This window comes from Schistocerca nitens, chromosome 6 (genome assembly GCF_023898315.1).
Source record: "Schistocerca nitens isolate TAMUIC-IGC-003100 chromosome 6, iqSchNite1.1, whole genome shotgun sequence".
Taxonomy (NCBI): Eukaryota; Metazoa; Arthropoda; class Insecta; order Orthoptera; family Acrididae; genus Schistocerca; species Schistocerca nitens.
Window position 1 is genome coordinate 711,064,724 of NC_064619.1, and position 14,623 is coordinate 711,079,346.

General features: G+C 42.7%; 1 protein-coding gene across 1 annotated transcript in view; it reads right to left on the reverse strand.

The window, feature by feature from the left end:
- Window positions 1-7,475: 7,475 nt before the first annotated feature.
- LOC126262829 (putative phosphatidate phosphatase) overlaps window positions 7,476-14,623 on the reverse strand; it is a 418,821-nt gene continuing 411,673 nt past the window's right edge. The window contains exon 7 of the mRNA XM_049959681.1: window positions 7,476-7,610. Coding sequence (XP_049815638.1) covers window positions 7,491-7,610 — 120 coding nt within the window. The 3' untranslated portion in view covers window positions 7,476-7,490. The remainder of the gene's footprint in view (window positions 7,611-14,623) is intronic.

A 14,623-nucleotide genomic window follows, 5' to 3' on the forward strand; every position in this document is an offset into this window, starting at 1 on the left:
TGGTGTAGCCGCGCGGTCTGAGGCGTCTTGTCACCGTTCGCGCGGCTCCCCCCGTCTGAGGTTCGAGTTCTCCCTCAGGTATGGGTGTGTGTATTGTCCTTAGCGTAAGTTAGCTTTAGTTAGATTAAGTAGGGACCAATGAGCTCAGCAATTTGGTCACATTGTCCTTGCCACATATTTCCAAATTTTCTTGGATAAAAAATATAATTTTATCCAACTATAATCATTTGTTTGTTTCTACATGTACATCCCACCTACCGATTTCCGTCTCGTTCGCATAATTATTTCGTGGTGCATCGTTGCTTTCTTTTCTTAGAGTCTACCTACAAACGTCAATGCGATTGCAGAGGGTTTCGTGACAAGCAATTTGAATACAAAGACCTGCATGAGAAAAATGTCGTCAAATGACGCTGCACATCGTCGAAGTTGCAGGGAAAAACACCTGCTGCTAGGCAAGATCTTCGGTAGCAAACCTGACGTCTCAGCCGTTGCTGGGTTTGTTGTTGTGACTGGCGTGGACGAGTAAGGCGCCATGTGCCACCCTAAGAACTGCGGACTTTGCGAAGAGTACGGCTTGCTGTCCGTCACGTTTTCTGCCAATGGGGTGGCCTAGCTGCAGGCGTTTTCCATGGATCTACGATGGTCTGTAGCCTCGCTGGATCACGTTTCTCAGACATGTGTTCACATCCACAATTTATTCGTCAAGGCACCATATACAAAGCTTCGAAGTTTGAAGATATTTTTGCTACACTGGCTTTAAAAAATACTGTCATGATTATAGTTAGAGAAATGTGTTTTGAAAATTACATATTTCTGGACGTTGTGTAGATTGTAAACGAGGTCGAATATTCGACTAGATCAGGTTTTCACAAACTGTGTTCTGCAGAACAGTGATGCTCTGTGGGAAGCGCTTCTAATAACATGGCGTACTTTTACGACACTTTTTCTTATTTTTAAAATTTTTTATTATGATTTGTGTGTTATTAATCATGATTTAACATTAATCACTGAATAAAACAAATTTTCTCGTTTTTTTTAATTATTAATTCATTAACCTTCAAAATAAAAAAGCTGTTCTATCGAGGTACCAAAATTCTCAGTGTTTTACGTCAAGCCGGCCGTTGGTGGCCGAGCGGTTCTAGGCGCTTCAGTCCCGAACCGCGCTGCTGCTACGGTCGCAGGTTCGAATCCTGCCTCGGGAATGGATGTGTGTGATGTCCTTAGGTTAGTTAGGTTTAAGTAGTTCTAAGTTCTAGGGGACTGATGACCTGAGATGTTAAGTCCCATAGTGCTCAGAGCCATTTGAACCATTTTTTTGTTCCGTCAGAAAACAAATTTGAAACTGTTACTTTAAATGAATGAAGCAAATCTAAAACACTGAAACTGACCTGTAAAGTAGACTCTAACACTCTGTAGTCTTCATCTTGTTTCAGCTTTTGTTCTACAACTACAGCTGTGCATTGTAGAATTTATAATTATATTTCTTCATATTGAGCTGTGTAGCCACCAAATCGACAACGAGGCAGTGTAGTGTTTGTAAATAACTAATGTAATTAACAACCCCGAGCTGGATAGGTTAATAAAGCTATCAGCACATAAATGCCTTGCCCAAATTCATATAACCACGAACACTAAAATCTTACAAACAAGGCCTGGTGTAGTTCTTAGAATACAGGCATAAGGACAAGGGACCAAAGAGAATGAAATAAAGTTTTCTTGTGATTAAAAAAAAGTTGGTTACTGAATCTGCTGAAACTAGTTAACGTACTGCGTTGCTATGGTTGGAATGATGGCTATTGCTAAATAAAAAATTTAAAAATTGTGAATGTATTTGTTGAACATGCATGGAAGTGACATAACACATTCATTCGAGGAAATTTGCTGTTTGGCTTGATACAGCCTACTATAAATCTCCATTGACTCTCAACCGAATAATTTCTTCGCTTTTGTTCTTTCTCGAATTATCTGTGTACATGTTTATATGGAACGTTTGTCATGTACACAACCATCGGTCTACTATATGTCATCCCCATGTGGACGAATTTTTTAACATTTCCATTAAAAAAGGAACACTTTTGTGCAGTGAGAAACTGGATGTTAAATATCTATATGTTTTTTTCTCTAAAGGTTTTTGCGTTAACCAGGTAGTTTGTTGTTTAAATTTTGGTTATTTGATCCTATAGACTCGTAGCAACTTAATGGGTAGTTGAAGCGTTTAATATCAGAAACAGTATGTCTTTATTACGACGGCTCTGCACATATAACATGAACATAGAATTATTCAGTAAGTACTGTTAGAGATTTGGCACTCGTAATAGCGAAACAATCAGCACATACCCCAAAACTATCTCTGAAGAACTTTTAGAAGAGTCTGCATCCACTCTGTATGATCTTAAAAATAATTATAAATATGAAACAAATCCAAATGAATTGTTTCTTAGAAATTTACAGTTTCTTACCTTGGCCTTCACATCATTTTTATGACATTCAAATTTTCAGGTACATAGGGTATACAACGGCATAGGAACAGATTTATAAGTTCAGGAAAAAAGGGAACCACTTTTTTTATTTATAACTCATCTTAATTTTGCTCACTGACACTATCAAACAATCTGTTTGTACATCATAATGCTTTCATCCCAAAACTACAGCCCTGTGACAGAGAGTTACATTCATGTACTTATAAATTATCTAATATGTTTTAGCAGTTAAGAAAGAAACTCAACCCTCTTATATCATTATTACATAACAATAATTGTAATTGACAGTGCATGGCTCCTTGCAATATAATTTACGAAAAAGAGATAAAATGAAGTCTCGTATCACATTACAAACGCACAAACAGCTAGTAACTGAAACTTTCACAAGTCAGCCGATTGAAACTGAAATGATAACAGCACACAGAAAAGGTCATATTTATTAACTGAGCAAGAGATATACATTGTTATGTACTATGGGACGCATCACTTCTCCAACTGCTGTAACTAGTCACTTATGCAACATTACAAAGGTGTCTTTTCCAGACGATTTTTCTATAATCAGATTTTTAACTGGAAAACTTCGTTTCAGTGAGACTCTTGCTAGTCATTGCTATGTTGACACACGCTCTTTGGACTTGTTGAAGGACAATGCATGTTTCATGACAGAATGACGTTCCTCTGTTCATTTTATGGTTCTGTGTCTGCCGGCTTCCAGATAATAACAACACGTACAAGGACTTTTACTAATAATGTTATATTTACATCGATTACAACAGAAAATTATTTATCTGATGCCGAACACGGAATAATACCTATACTTAAGCAAGAAAATCTAACCTATTTCCCGTTTCCTGTCTTTAGTGACACTGAGATCTAAGTCAGTCAACAATTCCGCAGAAATGTCTTCAGCTTTTAATTCTGCACTGTGAATGGATTGCGTGTTGTACATTGCTGCTAGTTATCACGAATTTGTGACACTACTCAGTAAGATTATCGCTGAAGGCTCTTGTGTATTTGTTTATATTTAATTTATGACGTACATCAATTGTAAAATTATTTTTTGCTCCAAAGTACGGTAAAAACACAATCAGAGTAGAGACTTCTTCGAACGAGATACTAAGAACACTTACAAATTACGTTAAAATAGGTTGAGTACTTCGTCTGTTGAAGTTTAAGACAGAGAATTGATACAATTATATTGTTTCTCGTTACCTATTCAGTAATTAAATAAAAGTTAGTCATTCTGGATGCTGAAACTAAGGAATTTTCTGGATACTCTAGCGGTATTAAAATTTGAAATTTTAGTGTTGGCTGGTTACATTCGTGAGAGACCGAGTTACATGTTTCATTTTTTTCTTACTTTTAATCGTAATGATAAATAACCGGTTTGCAAAACCTGTTCTATTGTTCTGTGTTTAAGGATTTTTTGGAAGCAGTGTTTCCTAAAAAAAAATTACTGAAAAATGTGTGACGTAGTATACATACTTTAATGTATTATTCTATGATAAGCACAGGCGAAATGTATTTGGACATTAAGACTGGAAATAACTGCTGTTACCGGTTAGTGGAAGACCAACATATCACGTTGCTATTTACAGACCGTAAGCTGACGCATTTTTACTTTCGAGGCAAAATATATCACGACTAAAGAAACAGATATGGTTGAAGATGTTTCTAAATTTCTAATATGTCATACGTAAATGTAGGTAGTGATGCTTATTGACAAAGAATTTTTAAGTTTGCTGTGACGAGGCTGTTAGCTTCCGGGAAGGCATGAAAACTATGCAGATTTTGCAGCAGCTGTTAAGCAGTTTTTTCTTGAGGTATAAACGATTTCTTCTAGCGCGAATAAGAAATGGTACAGACAGAGGCTGAAAATAGTTTCGTGTGGCTCAATGGTCTATTGCAAGTCTTTAAGACTGAAACTTTGGAAGCTAGCAGTTTCTGGAAGGACAAGGTAGAAATGGAAGACTCTAGTGTGGAAATTTATTCATTAAGAGCGAAGAAGATTTTTATTCTATGCTTGTACGTTGATACTTTTCTGGGACTGTCTCTTATACGACTTACTGTTTTGCCCATGGGAGTGCAAGTTGGTGGCCACAATTAGATGAATCTACACAGCTCATTCACGTCATCATAAATTGCATCCTGACTTACCTCGGGTAACTGTAGAGCGCAACCTTCTTATCCACTGCTTTCGTGAAAGATTTTAAAATTCTTTATATTGCCACGTAGCAATAATCCTATACATGTATGACCGCTTAAAATTAGCAGACGGACATGAAAGGAAGGGAAGATGACAGAAGGGACCAGTGCTTTATTTAATTCTACAGAACGAACAGGGAAAAAAATGTTAGTTAATTACAGCATCGTTTTACCGTTACATCGAAAGACTGCAACTATTTTAACGATTCCTCCATACGCCTAATAATTATGGAGATTGAATTGGTAACAGAAAAAAACTCTCAATTCCTCTTACTCTACAAATATTGTGGAACCTGCTTCTGTATTCCAAGGCGAGTGCAAAAATAAATACTCCAATAAATCAAAATGCTGAAGAGTTTTATAGTATCAGAATTGTAAAATAATAGACCAGTTTCTGAAATTATCGACGTTAGTTTAATATTTCGTTAGTTATTCATTTTTGAGTAGTAATTTAAGAAAGAATTGAAGATAGACTTCGTTAGTGTAAAAACTTTTTAAAGGAAGATAACGCTGATATTCTTCTTCTTTGGCGTGCAGAATACAGATGGTACCTTAAGTACACTTAAAAGTCTTTATATGATACCTTTTTCTGGTTTTACATTTACGTCAGTCTTTTTACTAATATTTGTCAACTTCCGCAATAAATGCCCCACCACTACCAATACATAAACACACGAATAAGGGTCTGGAGTTCCCGCTACACTAACCTGCCCACTAGGAACGTCGTCATTTATGTGAGTTTGAGAAAGTTTTTGTGTACGTGGCATCTGAAGAGGCTTCATTAGCGGCGGTAATGAGAAAAATTGTTACTCAGTAAGACATTGGTGCTAGTGACTGAAAATATTTCAGTATACAGTTTCCGACAGAACTACATTTATAAAGTACATAACCCATATTGCTGTAGCGCAATGGCAATGATAGCCGAAGTGTTCATACTTTAGAACAGTCTACTTTAGATAAGAAAGTATGGGTAGAAAATACATCGTTACTTCTCTCTTGAATGTTACTTCCACCTTATAGATATGAAAGAGAGGAGGGCTAGAAGAGATCACCTCCAACGATCGGGCTCCAGCAAACATTAGATCACCGTAATGCAACTGGGGGCATAATATTGTGCGAGATGGGTCGAAGGAGTTGTATCTTTCGGTTGGTTACCAAGATCTATAAATCGGTGGCCTACTTTACGTGGAGCCATGAAAAAAAAAATTTCTGTTCCTGACCTGTTAAGACAGTGCAAAATGGTTCAAATGTCTCTAAACACTATGGGACTTAACATCTGAGGTCACCAGTCCCCTAGACTTAGAAGTACTTAAACCTAACTAACGTAAGGACATCACACACATCCATGCCCGAAGCAGGATTCGAACCTGCGACCGTAGCAGCAGCGCGGTTCCGGACTGAAGCGCCTAGAACCGCTCGGCCACAGCGGCCGGCCGTGCAAAATCTCGTAGCTTTCATTTCAATAGATTTATAATAGGTATAATAGGTATAATAGGTATAAACAGGGAATGTTATGTTAAGGCTAACTCTTTGGTTTCAAAAGAGTCTCATCAGCAAGAATGGTGACGGTCGATGGGTGGGGGTGGGGGGTGGGAGGGGGCAAGGGGGGGGGGGAGGAAGGGGCGGAGAGCAATCTATCAGTTTCCCTCTCTCACTTTCTTATCTATGAAAGATGGTTATCATGCTCTATATCATCCGTCGAAAAATGTGCAAGTAATTTCCGCCGCACCCTGAATACATTAATATTTCAGCAAGTGCATAATAGAACTCGAACCAGTGAAATGTGTGCCAGGAACAAAGGAGGTTCATTTCCTAACACAGGTTTTGAACGCGGTAAGTAGTCAGTTACGTTGAGCACTGCAATTGTTCATACTCAACCAAAATGGGCACGAGGTAAACAGTTTGAAAAGTCCATTTGTCTGTGTACCTTTTTCTCCACACACTACAGTCTTCAATATTCTGAGGCTGTCTGCGTTCCTTCTCTGTAAAGGATACGCATACTGACGACGAAATTTTACATTTACCAAGTGCTACAAACACATGCCAATTTGTGTGTAAATGTGTATTGCAATCTGTGCCTCGGGAAACTGAATATTATGAACACAGGGCAGTTTCACGTTGTCGTATATCTAATGGAAGTAGATGGTTTGTGGAGGTAGCCAACAGAATGTGGCTCTTGCTGAGTTATTTTGAGCGTTCGACGTATTCCTTTGGTTATGGTGAACATATGATCACAAAGTCAAATGGTATGTTTCGAAATCAGTCGTAGCCTAAGAAGCGCATAAAGAAAACAGTTGTTGGAGCGAATATTCTGCTTATTCGAGCCTTTTCATCTGTGAACCCAGCAAATGAGCTTTACCTGGGCGACGAAGGTCACTCGTTGTTAGCAGTATTATGACACAGCTCGTCCAGCACACACTTTCCTTGACTGCTCTGTACCTGCAGAGCGTCCTACCTTTACCGTCGCACTATTTTTGTGCCAACAGAAACTAGCATCGTCACTGCTCAGAGAAAGGATTCGTCAGACGCACTGTACTATTGTTCAGCCCGAACGTTTAGGCACTACATTGCGACGCAGCCACACGTGAGGTTGGGAGTTTCTTAAGAACATGGAAAGTCCGACGGCTGGGAAGAGGGGTACCAGCTGACGGCAATTCATCGGCTCCTCCACGGCTCCCTGCAGCAGTCGGTCATGTCTGGAGACGCCTGTGAGGCAGCAGGCTGGGGGCCGCGGGCGCCGCCCCCGCCGCCCCCGCCGCCCCCGCCGCCCCCGCCGCCCCCGACGGCAGTCTGCGGGCTGTGACGTCACGCGGGCGGCACGCTGCCGTCGACGCTGCCGTACACGTTGCCCTCCGACAACGCCTCCGCCGCCCCCGCAGCCGGGCCTGCGGGAGCGCGCCGCCGCTGCGGCTGCACGAACACCATCTGCACAGATCACACGTGTTCCAGTTACCATCGAGGTGCCAGATGTGCGCGCTGCAGAACTGCCTGCCAACACGAAAGTCTGTAAGTAACAATTTTGTAACACAGTACCACGTGTCCACGACATCTCAAACATAGGAAGTAATTCTGCGAAGAAAATTATGTGAAAAATAGGTAAGTCTAAGGACTTTTGTGACTGAACACACTTCGAAATGGCTACGTGTCGTGAAAAGGCTTATGTGGTCGTGCAGAAACGTCTTGTGAAGCTCCACATGTACACTGATGAGCCAAAACATTATGACGACCTGCTTAGTAGCATGTTTGTCCGTCTTTGGAACGAAACACACCAGCTCCCTGACACCTGTACTGCGGGTCGGAGAAAAGCTGGCGGCGGCTGCATTATGCTCTGGGGAACGTTCACGTGGGCATCCACGGGTCCAGCGGAGCGCGTGCAAAGCACCATGACGAGCAACGTGTACCGCACAGTGGTTGCATACCTCGTACACCCCTTTACGACGATCATGTTTTCCGACAGCAGTGACATTTTTCAACAAGGCAACATACCGCAAGGCCAGGAGTGTGATGGAGTCGTTCGAGGAACACAGTGGCGAGCTTCAGTTTATGTTTTGGCCCACCAGTTCGATAGATCTGAACGCAGTCAAACACATCTGCGTTGTGACTGAACGTGGTGTCAGAGATCATCACCCCCCTCCCCGGAATTTAAGGGAATTAGGTGTCGGGAAATGCGTGGAGGTAGTGCATTGAAGTTAGAGCTCAGCATTGAACATATGTAGGTTGCCAATTTTTGCTGGTTTCCTTACAACTAAGGAGGAAATTTAAAAGCAGTGCATTAATTACTGACTGCCAACGTAATCTGAAGAAAGCGTTGTAATAACACTCTGGTTATTGGCAACTGGTTGTTTCGCATATATATGAGGTAGTTTCTGATGTCTGCAGTGACACACGCGGCGCAATTAAAGGATTTTATTAAAGCAACTTATGTATTAGGAAGATAATGTCAATAAAATACAATTAATGAAATGTGAAATTGACATACGACCTGGCACATAGGTTACTTGATAAAATCTGCTGTATAGTTTGAGGTCAGATAGCATGATTATGGGTAAACCATTTCTATTTGTCATCAAGAATCTCTAACATATCACTGAGACATAAGCCTTGTAATTACAGGCATTACGAACATATGCAACGAGACTGATCAGGTCTTTCGCATATTCTTAATCGTAATCAGCATAATAGGTACATATTCGCACTTGATTTCACAAAAATTTATTGTGCTTATCATTTTTAATAAAGGCTTGTTCTTATGTACATCGTTTCTGCTTGGTTCAAACCTCTGAAACGAAATTTATAGCCGTTCTCACATGATGAAGAAGGTATCAGATTTCATCAGACCATGCAACGCTCTGCCAGCGTGCCAACATCCAGTGTGGATGGTCATGTGCCCATTTCAGTCAAAGTTGCCGATATCGTGGTGTTAACTTTAGTACGTGCACGGGTCTTCGGCTGCAGAGGCCCGTGTTAGGAATGTTCGGTGCGCTGTCTATTGAGACACATTTATACCTGAGCAACATTAAAGTCTCATGTTAGTTGCGCCACTGTTCGTCTCCTGTGCTGTTTTACCGCTCTGCACAGCCTACGGCGTCCGACATCTGTAGTAAGGGGTAGCTGCCCAATCCCACAACGCCTGGACATGATTTCACCTTGGTTTTGCCACGTGTTATAGACACTCACCACAATACTCATCGAATACCCGAAGAGTTGTGCAGTTTCCGAAATGCTCGTGCTGAGCCTCCGGGCCATCGCACTCTACATTCTGTCAAACTCAGACAGATCGCGCGCCTCCCCCATTCTACTCACAGACAGCACACTCACTGACACTACAGGCACCGTGCGTGTGTCTGACCAGCAGTCATTCCTCGTCAGGTGACGCTGCTGTCACCTGGCCGGGTTATATCGATAGCAGGTCGGTGGTGATAATGTCCTGTCTGACCAGTGTGTATGTGGGACCACTGTGCAAACTCGACACTCCGCCGGGAGATGATGAGAGTGACACTCGCCGAAACATCGCGAAATTTCAATGCATGCACCTGGATGGATGCCAGAGAAGATTTCATCAGCAGTACACGCCGAGAAAGCCTACACTCAAGTTATTTATTTTATGTTCCATGGACCATAGCTGAGATGTCTAGCTATGATGAGGTCAGTTTTACAATCACAAATTAACTTCCTCTGAGAAAATGTGCAACATGCCGACCATTTATATGATTGCTTAAGCTATTCTTCTATGGTGATTTTTATTGTGTTCAGTTGTGACCAGTGTCCCCTCTTTCCCATCCATCACTCTCTCTCTCTCTCTCTCTCTCTCTCTCTCTCTCTCTCTATCACACACACACACACACACACACACACACACACACACGTACGATATTTTTATAAGTTCCGAAACACTGCTAGGGAGTAGGAGGTCAAGCGAAAATATTTCAGTTTGTTTTTGAAGTTAATTTAATTGTTTCCTTCTGGATGTGCCCCACAACTTCCATTAATTTCAGGATCAACGTGTTTCCACAGGGCTATAAGTTTACAGGTATGCTTTATTGAAGACGGTTTTCGGGGAAGCCAAGGCGAAATGGCTGTAGGAAATCGAAAAGGAAATGGTCGTCAGAAGGATGGATTCAACATACAAAAAAGTCAAAACAACTTTTTGCGTAATTGAAAGCAAGGGTGGCGACATTGAGCGTCCAACGTTTCACTGTAGAACGCAGAGAAGAGAGTAGATACACTGAAGCCGTCTTCCGAACAAGAACTTGTTTGATTAGGTCATAGAAGCGCGAATGGGAGTGTTTGTGGAAGACATAGAGGATCCGATATTAGAGTTTGAAATAGCTTTGGAATACTTTGCTAGCGATCAAATAAGGCACTAAGTATAGATAACATTCCTTTGGAGTTTCTAAAATCATTGAGGGAACAGATAACCAAACGATTATTCAGGTTGTTTTGTAGAATCAATGAGAGAAGAGACATACCATCAGACTTTCAGAAAAATACCATCTCGAAGACAGTAAGCGGGGATAAGTGCGACAAGTGTAGCACAGTCAGCTTAACAGCTCATTTATCCGAGTTGCTTACAAGAGTAATGTGTAAAAGAATGGAAGAGAAAATTGAGGATCTGTTAAACGACGTTAAGTTTAGCTGTCAGAAAGTTAGAGGCATCAGAGAGACAGTTCTAACGTTGTGCTTGATAAAGGAAGCAGGACTTAACAGAAAAGGAGACACGTTTATAGGATTTGATGACCTGGAAAGAGCCTTCGACAATGTAAAATCATGCAAGCTGTTCGAAATTTTGAGAAAGATACGAGAAAGCTGTAAGGAAGGTACAAAAACAATAAGACTGGAAAACCAAGAACGAAGTGTCCGGTTTAAAAAGAGTGTAAGAAGAGGATGCAGCCTTTCGTCCCTACAGTTAGATCTATACATCGAAGAATCAACAACGGAAATAAAAGAAAGGTTCAAGAGTAGGATTAAAATTCAATCTGAAGGGTATCAATTGTAAGATTTGCTGAAGACATTGCTATCGACAGCGAAATTGAAGTATAAATATACGACGTGTTGAATGGAGTGAACAATCTGATGAGTCCAGAATAGACAGAAGAAGGAGGAAAGTTATGAGGTTCCGCAGAAATGGGAACAACAAGAAACTAAACATCAAAATTAGTGATTACGAAGTAGATGACTTGAAGGAATTCTGTTACGTCGGAAACAAAATAACACGTGACGGACGACGTAACGAGGACACACATTGAGGTGACGAAAGTCACGGGGTAGCGATATGCACATACATAGACGGCAGTAGCATCGCGCACACACGGTATAAAAGAGCAGTGCACTGGCGGAGCTGTCATTAGTACTCGGCTGATTCATGTGGAAAGGTGTTCGCCACAATATTACCTTACGACGGCAATTAACAGACTTTGAACGCAGAAATGTAGCTGGAGCTTGACGCACGGGACGTTCCATTTCGGAAAACGTTAGGGCGTTCGATATTCCGAGATCCACAGTCTCAAGAGTGTGTCGAGAATACAAAATTTCAGGCATTACCTCTCACGACGGACAACGCAGTGGCCGATAGCCTTCACTTAACGATCGAGAACAGTGCGTCCGCGTCGCGTAGGATTGTCAGTGCTAACAGGGAACCAACGCTGCGTGAAATAACGGCAGAAATCAATGTGGGGCGTACGACGAACTTATCTGTTAGGTCAGTGCGGCGAAATCTGGCGTCAATGGGCTACGGCAGCAAACGACCGAGGCGAGTGCCTGTGCTAACAGCACAGCGCCTGCAGCACCTCTCCTGGGCTCGTGACCATATGGGTTGGATACTAGACGACTGGAAAACCGTGGAATGGTCAGATGAGTCCCGATTTCAACTGGCAAGGGCTGATGGTAGGATTCGAATGAGGCGCAGATCCCACGAAGCCGTGGATCCAGCTTGTCAACAAGGCACCGCGCGAGGTGGTGGTGTCTCTCCAGCAGCAGTCTGCCGCATCCGGTGCGTAAATCACACAGTTTCTTTACAAAAGTACACGGAGGAAATAACTGCTTTAATTATGTTAGCGAGAAAAGCGGAGGAAATCGCGAAGACCATTCTGCATGCGTCAATGGCTTGAATAGGGAATGAAATGCTTTACAATGATCTCACATACGTACTAGTAGAAGCTATTCGTTAACTCAGTTTAAATTTCATCCAGTTTTCGATTTTAAATTGAATACAGTTAAAGTACAGTGTCTAATGTCAATTTGCGGTCCCATAATATTTATATTCTCCATGTTGCATTGACTACTATCATTCTGAAGAAACGTACTTCATCATATACACTCCTGGAAATGGAAAAAAGAACACATTGACACCGGTGTGTCAGACCCACCATACTTGCTCCGGACACTGCGAGAGGGCTGTACAAGCAATGATCACACGCACGGCACAGCGGACACACCAGGAACCGCTGTGTTGGCCGTCGAATGGCGCTAGCTGCGCAGCATTTGTGCACCGCCGCCGTCAGTGGCAGCCAGTTTGCCGTGGCATACGGAGCTCCATCGCAGTCTTTAACACTGGTAGCATGCCGCGACAGCGTGGACGTGAACCGTATGTGCAGTTGACGGACTTTGAGCGAGGGCGTATAGTGGGCATGCGGGAGGCCGGGTGGACGTACCGCCGAATTGCTCAACACGTGGGGCGTGAGGTCTCCACAGTACATCGATGTTGTCGCCAGTGGTCGGTGGAAGGTGCACGTGCCCGTCGACCTGGGACCGGACCGCAGCGACGCACGGATGCACGCCAAGACCGTAGGATCCTACGCAGTGCCGTAGGGGACCGCACCGCCACTTCCCAGCAAATTAGGGACACTGTTGCTCCTGGGGTATCGGCGAGGACCATTCGCAACCGTCTCCATGAAGCTGGGCTACGGTCCCGCACACCGTTAGGCCGTCTTCCGCTTACGCCCCAACATCGTGCAGCCTGCCTCCAGTGGTGTCGCGACAGGCGTGAATGGAGGGACGAATGGAGACGTGTCGTCTTCAGCGATGAGAGTCGCTTCTGCCTTGGTGCCAATGATGGTCGTATGCGTGTTTGGCGCCGTGCAGGTGAGCGCCACAATCAGGACTGCATACGACCGAGGCACACAGGGCCAACACCCGGCATCATGGTGTGGGGAGCGATCTCCTACACTGGCCGTACACCACTGGTGATCGTCGAGGGGACACTGAATAGTGCACGGTACATCCAAACCGTCATCGAACCCATCGTTCTACCATTCCTAGACCGGCAAGGGAACTTGCTGTTCCAACAGGACAATGCACGTCCGCATGTATCCCGTGCCACCCAACGTGCTCTAGAAGGTGTACGTCAACTACCCTGGCCAGCAAGATCTCCGGATCTGTCCCCCATTGAGCATGTTTGGGACTGGATGAAGCGTCGTCTCACGCGGTCTGCACGTCCAGCACGAACGCTGGTCCAACTGAGGCGCCAGGTGGAAATGGCATGGCAAGCCGTTCCACAGGACTACATCCAGCATCTCTACGATCGTCTCCATGGGAGAATAGCAGCCTGCATTGCTGCGAAAGGTGGATATACACTGTACTAGTGCCGACATTGTGCATGCTCTGTTGCCTGTGTCTATGTGCCTGTGGTTCTGTCAGTGTGATCATGTGATGTATCTGACCCCAGGAATGTGTCAATAAAGTTTCCCCTTCCTGGGACAATGAATTCACGGTGTTCTTATTTCAATTTCCAGGAGTGTAGATTACAACCCCGAGAATCGTTTAGTAATTTTATTTTATTTTCCAAGGTGCTCACCATAACTGAAAAAGACATTTAGCGACAAGATACAAACACGAGGCAGTCCATAAAACCGAGAAATAGGTATATATGTTTTACACTAAGTTTCATAACAGCAGAAATTGCTAGTGTGTATCTTGTGTTTACTTTCTGACTTAAACTGGCAGTTACGTTAAGATTTCTGGCCACCTGGGAAAAATTCCAACCGTCGGACTTAACAACAAGAATTTCAGCAAATACATTTTTTGCAGTAAACGAGACAACAACTTTATGGTTACCAGTCACTGTTTCATTATCTCCACGACGCGTTTGAAAGGTTTGAACGTCCACCATCAGGTGGATTTAGATTTGTTAGTATGACATTTGTGAGTGTGTTGTGTTACCATTTTTTTATGAACTTGTGGCACTGTCTAGTGGAGAAACTAAACACTATTTCAGAGCATATGGTTTGGGTTTCTTTGGACAAAAAATTAAACATGTATCTAATGGTAAACATAAAATAAGTAAAATAAAGTACCTCCAGTGGTCACAGGTTCCTTTCACTGTCGTAACACATTACATGTGTACTATCATATGTTGTAAACAAATATGGCGTAGGAAACTATTGGGTGCATGGATCGTATACAAAAGAGAAAACATTATCACAATGGACAAAGAATATACT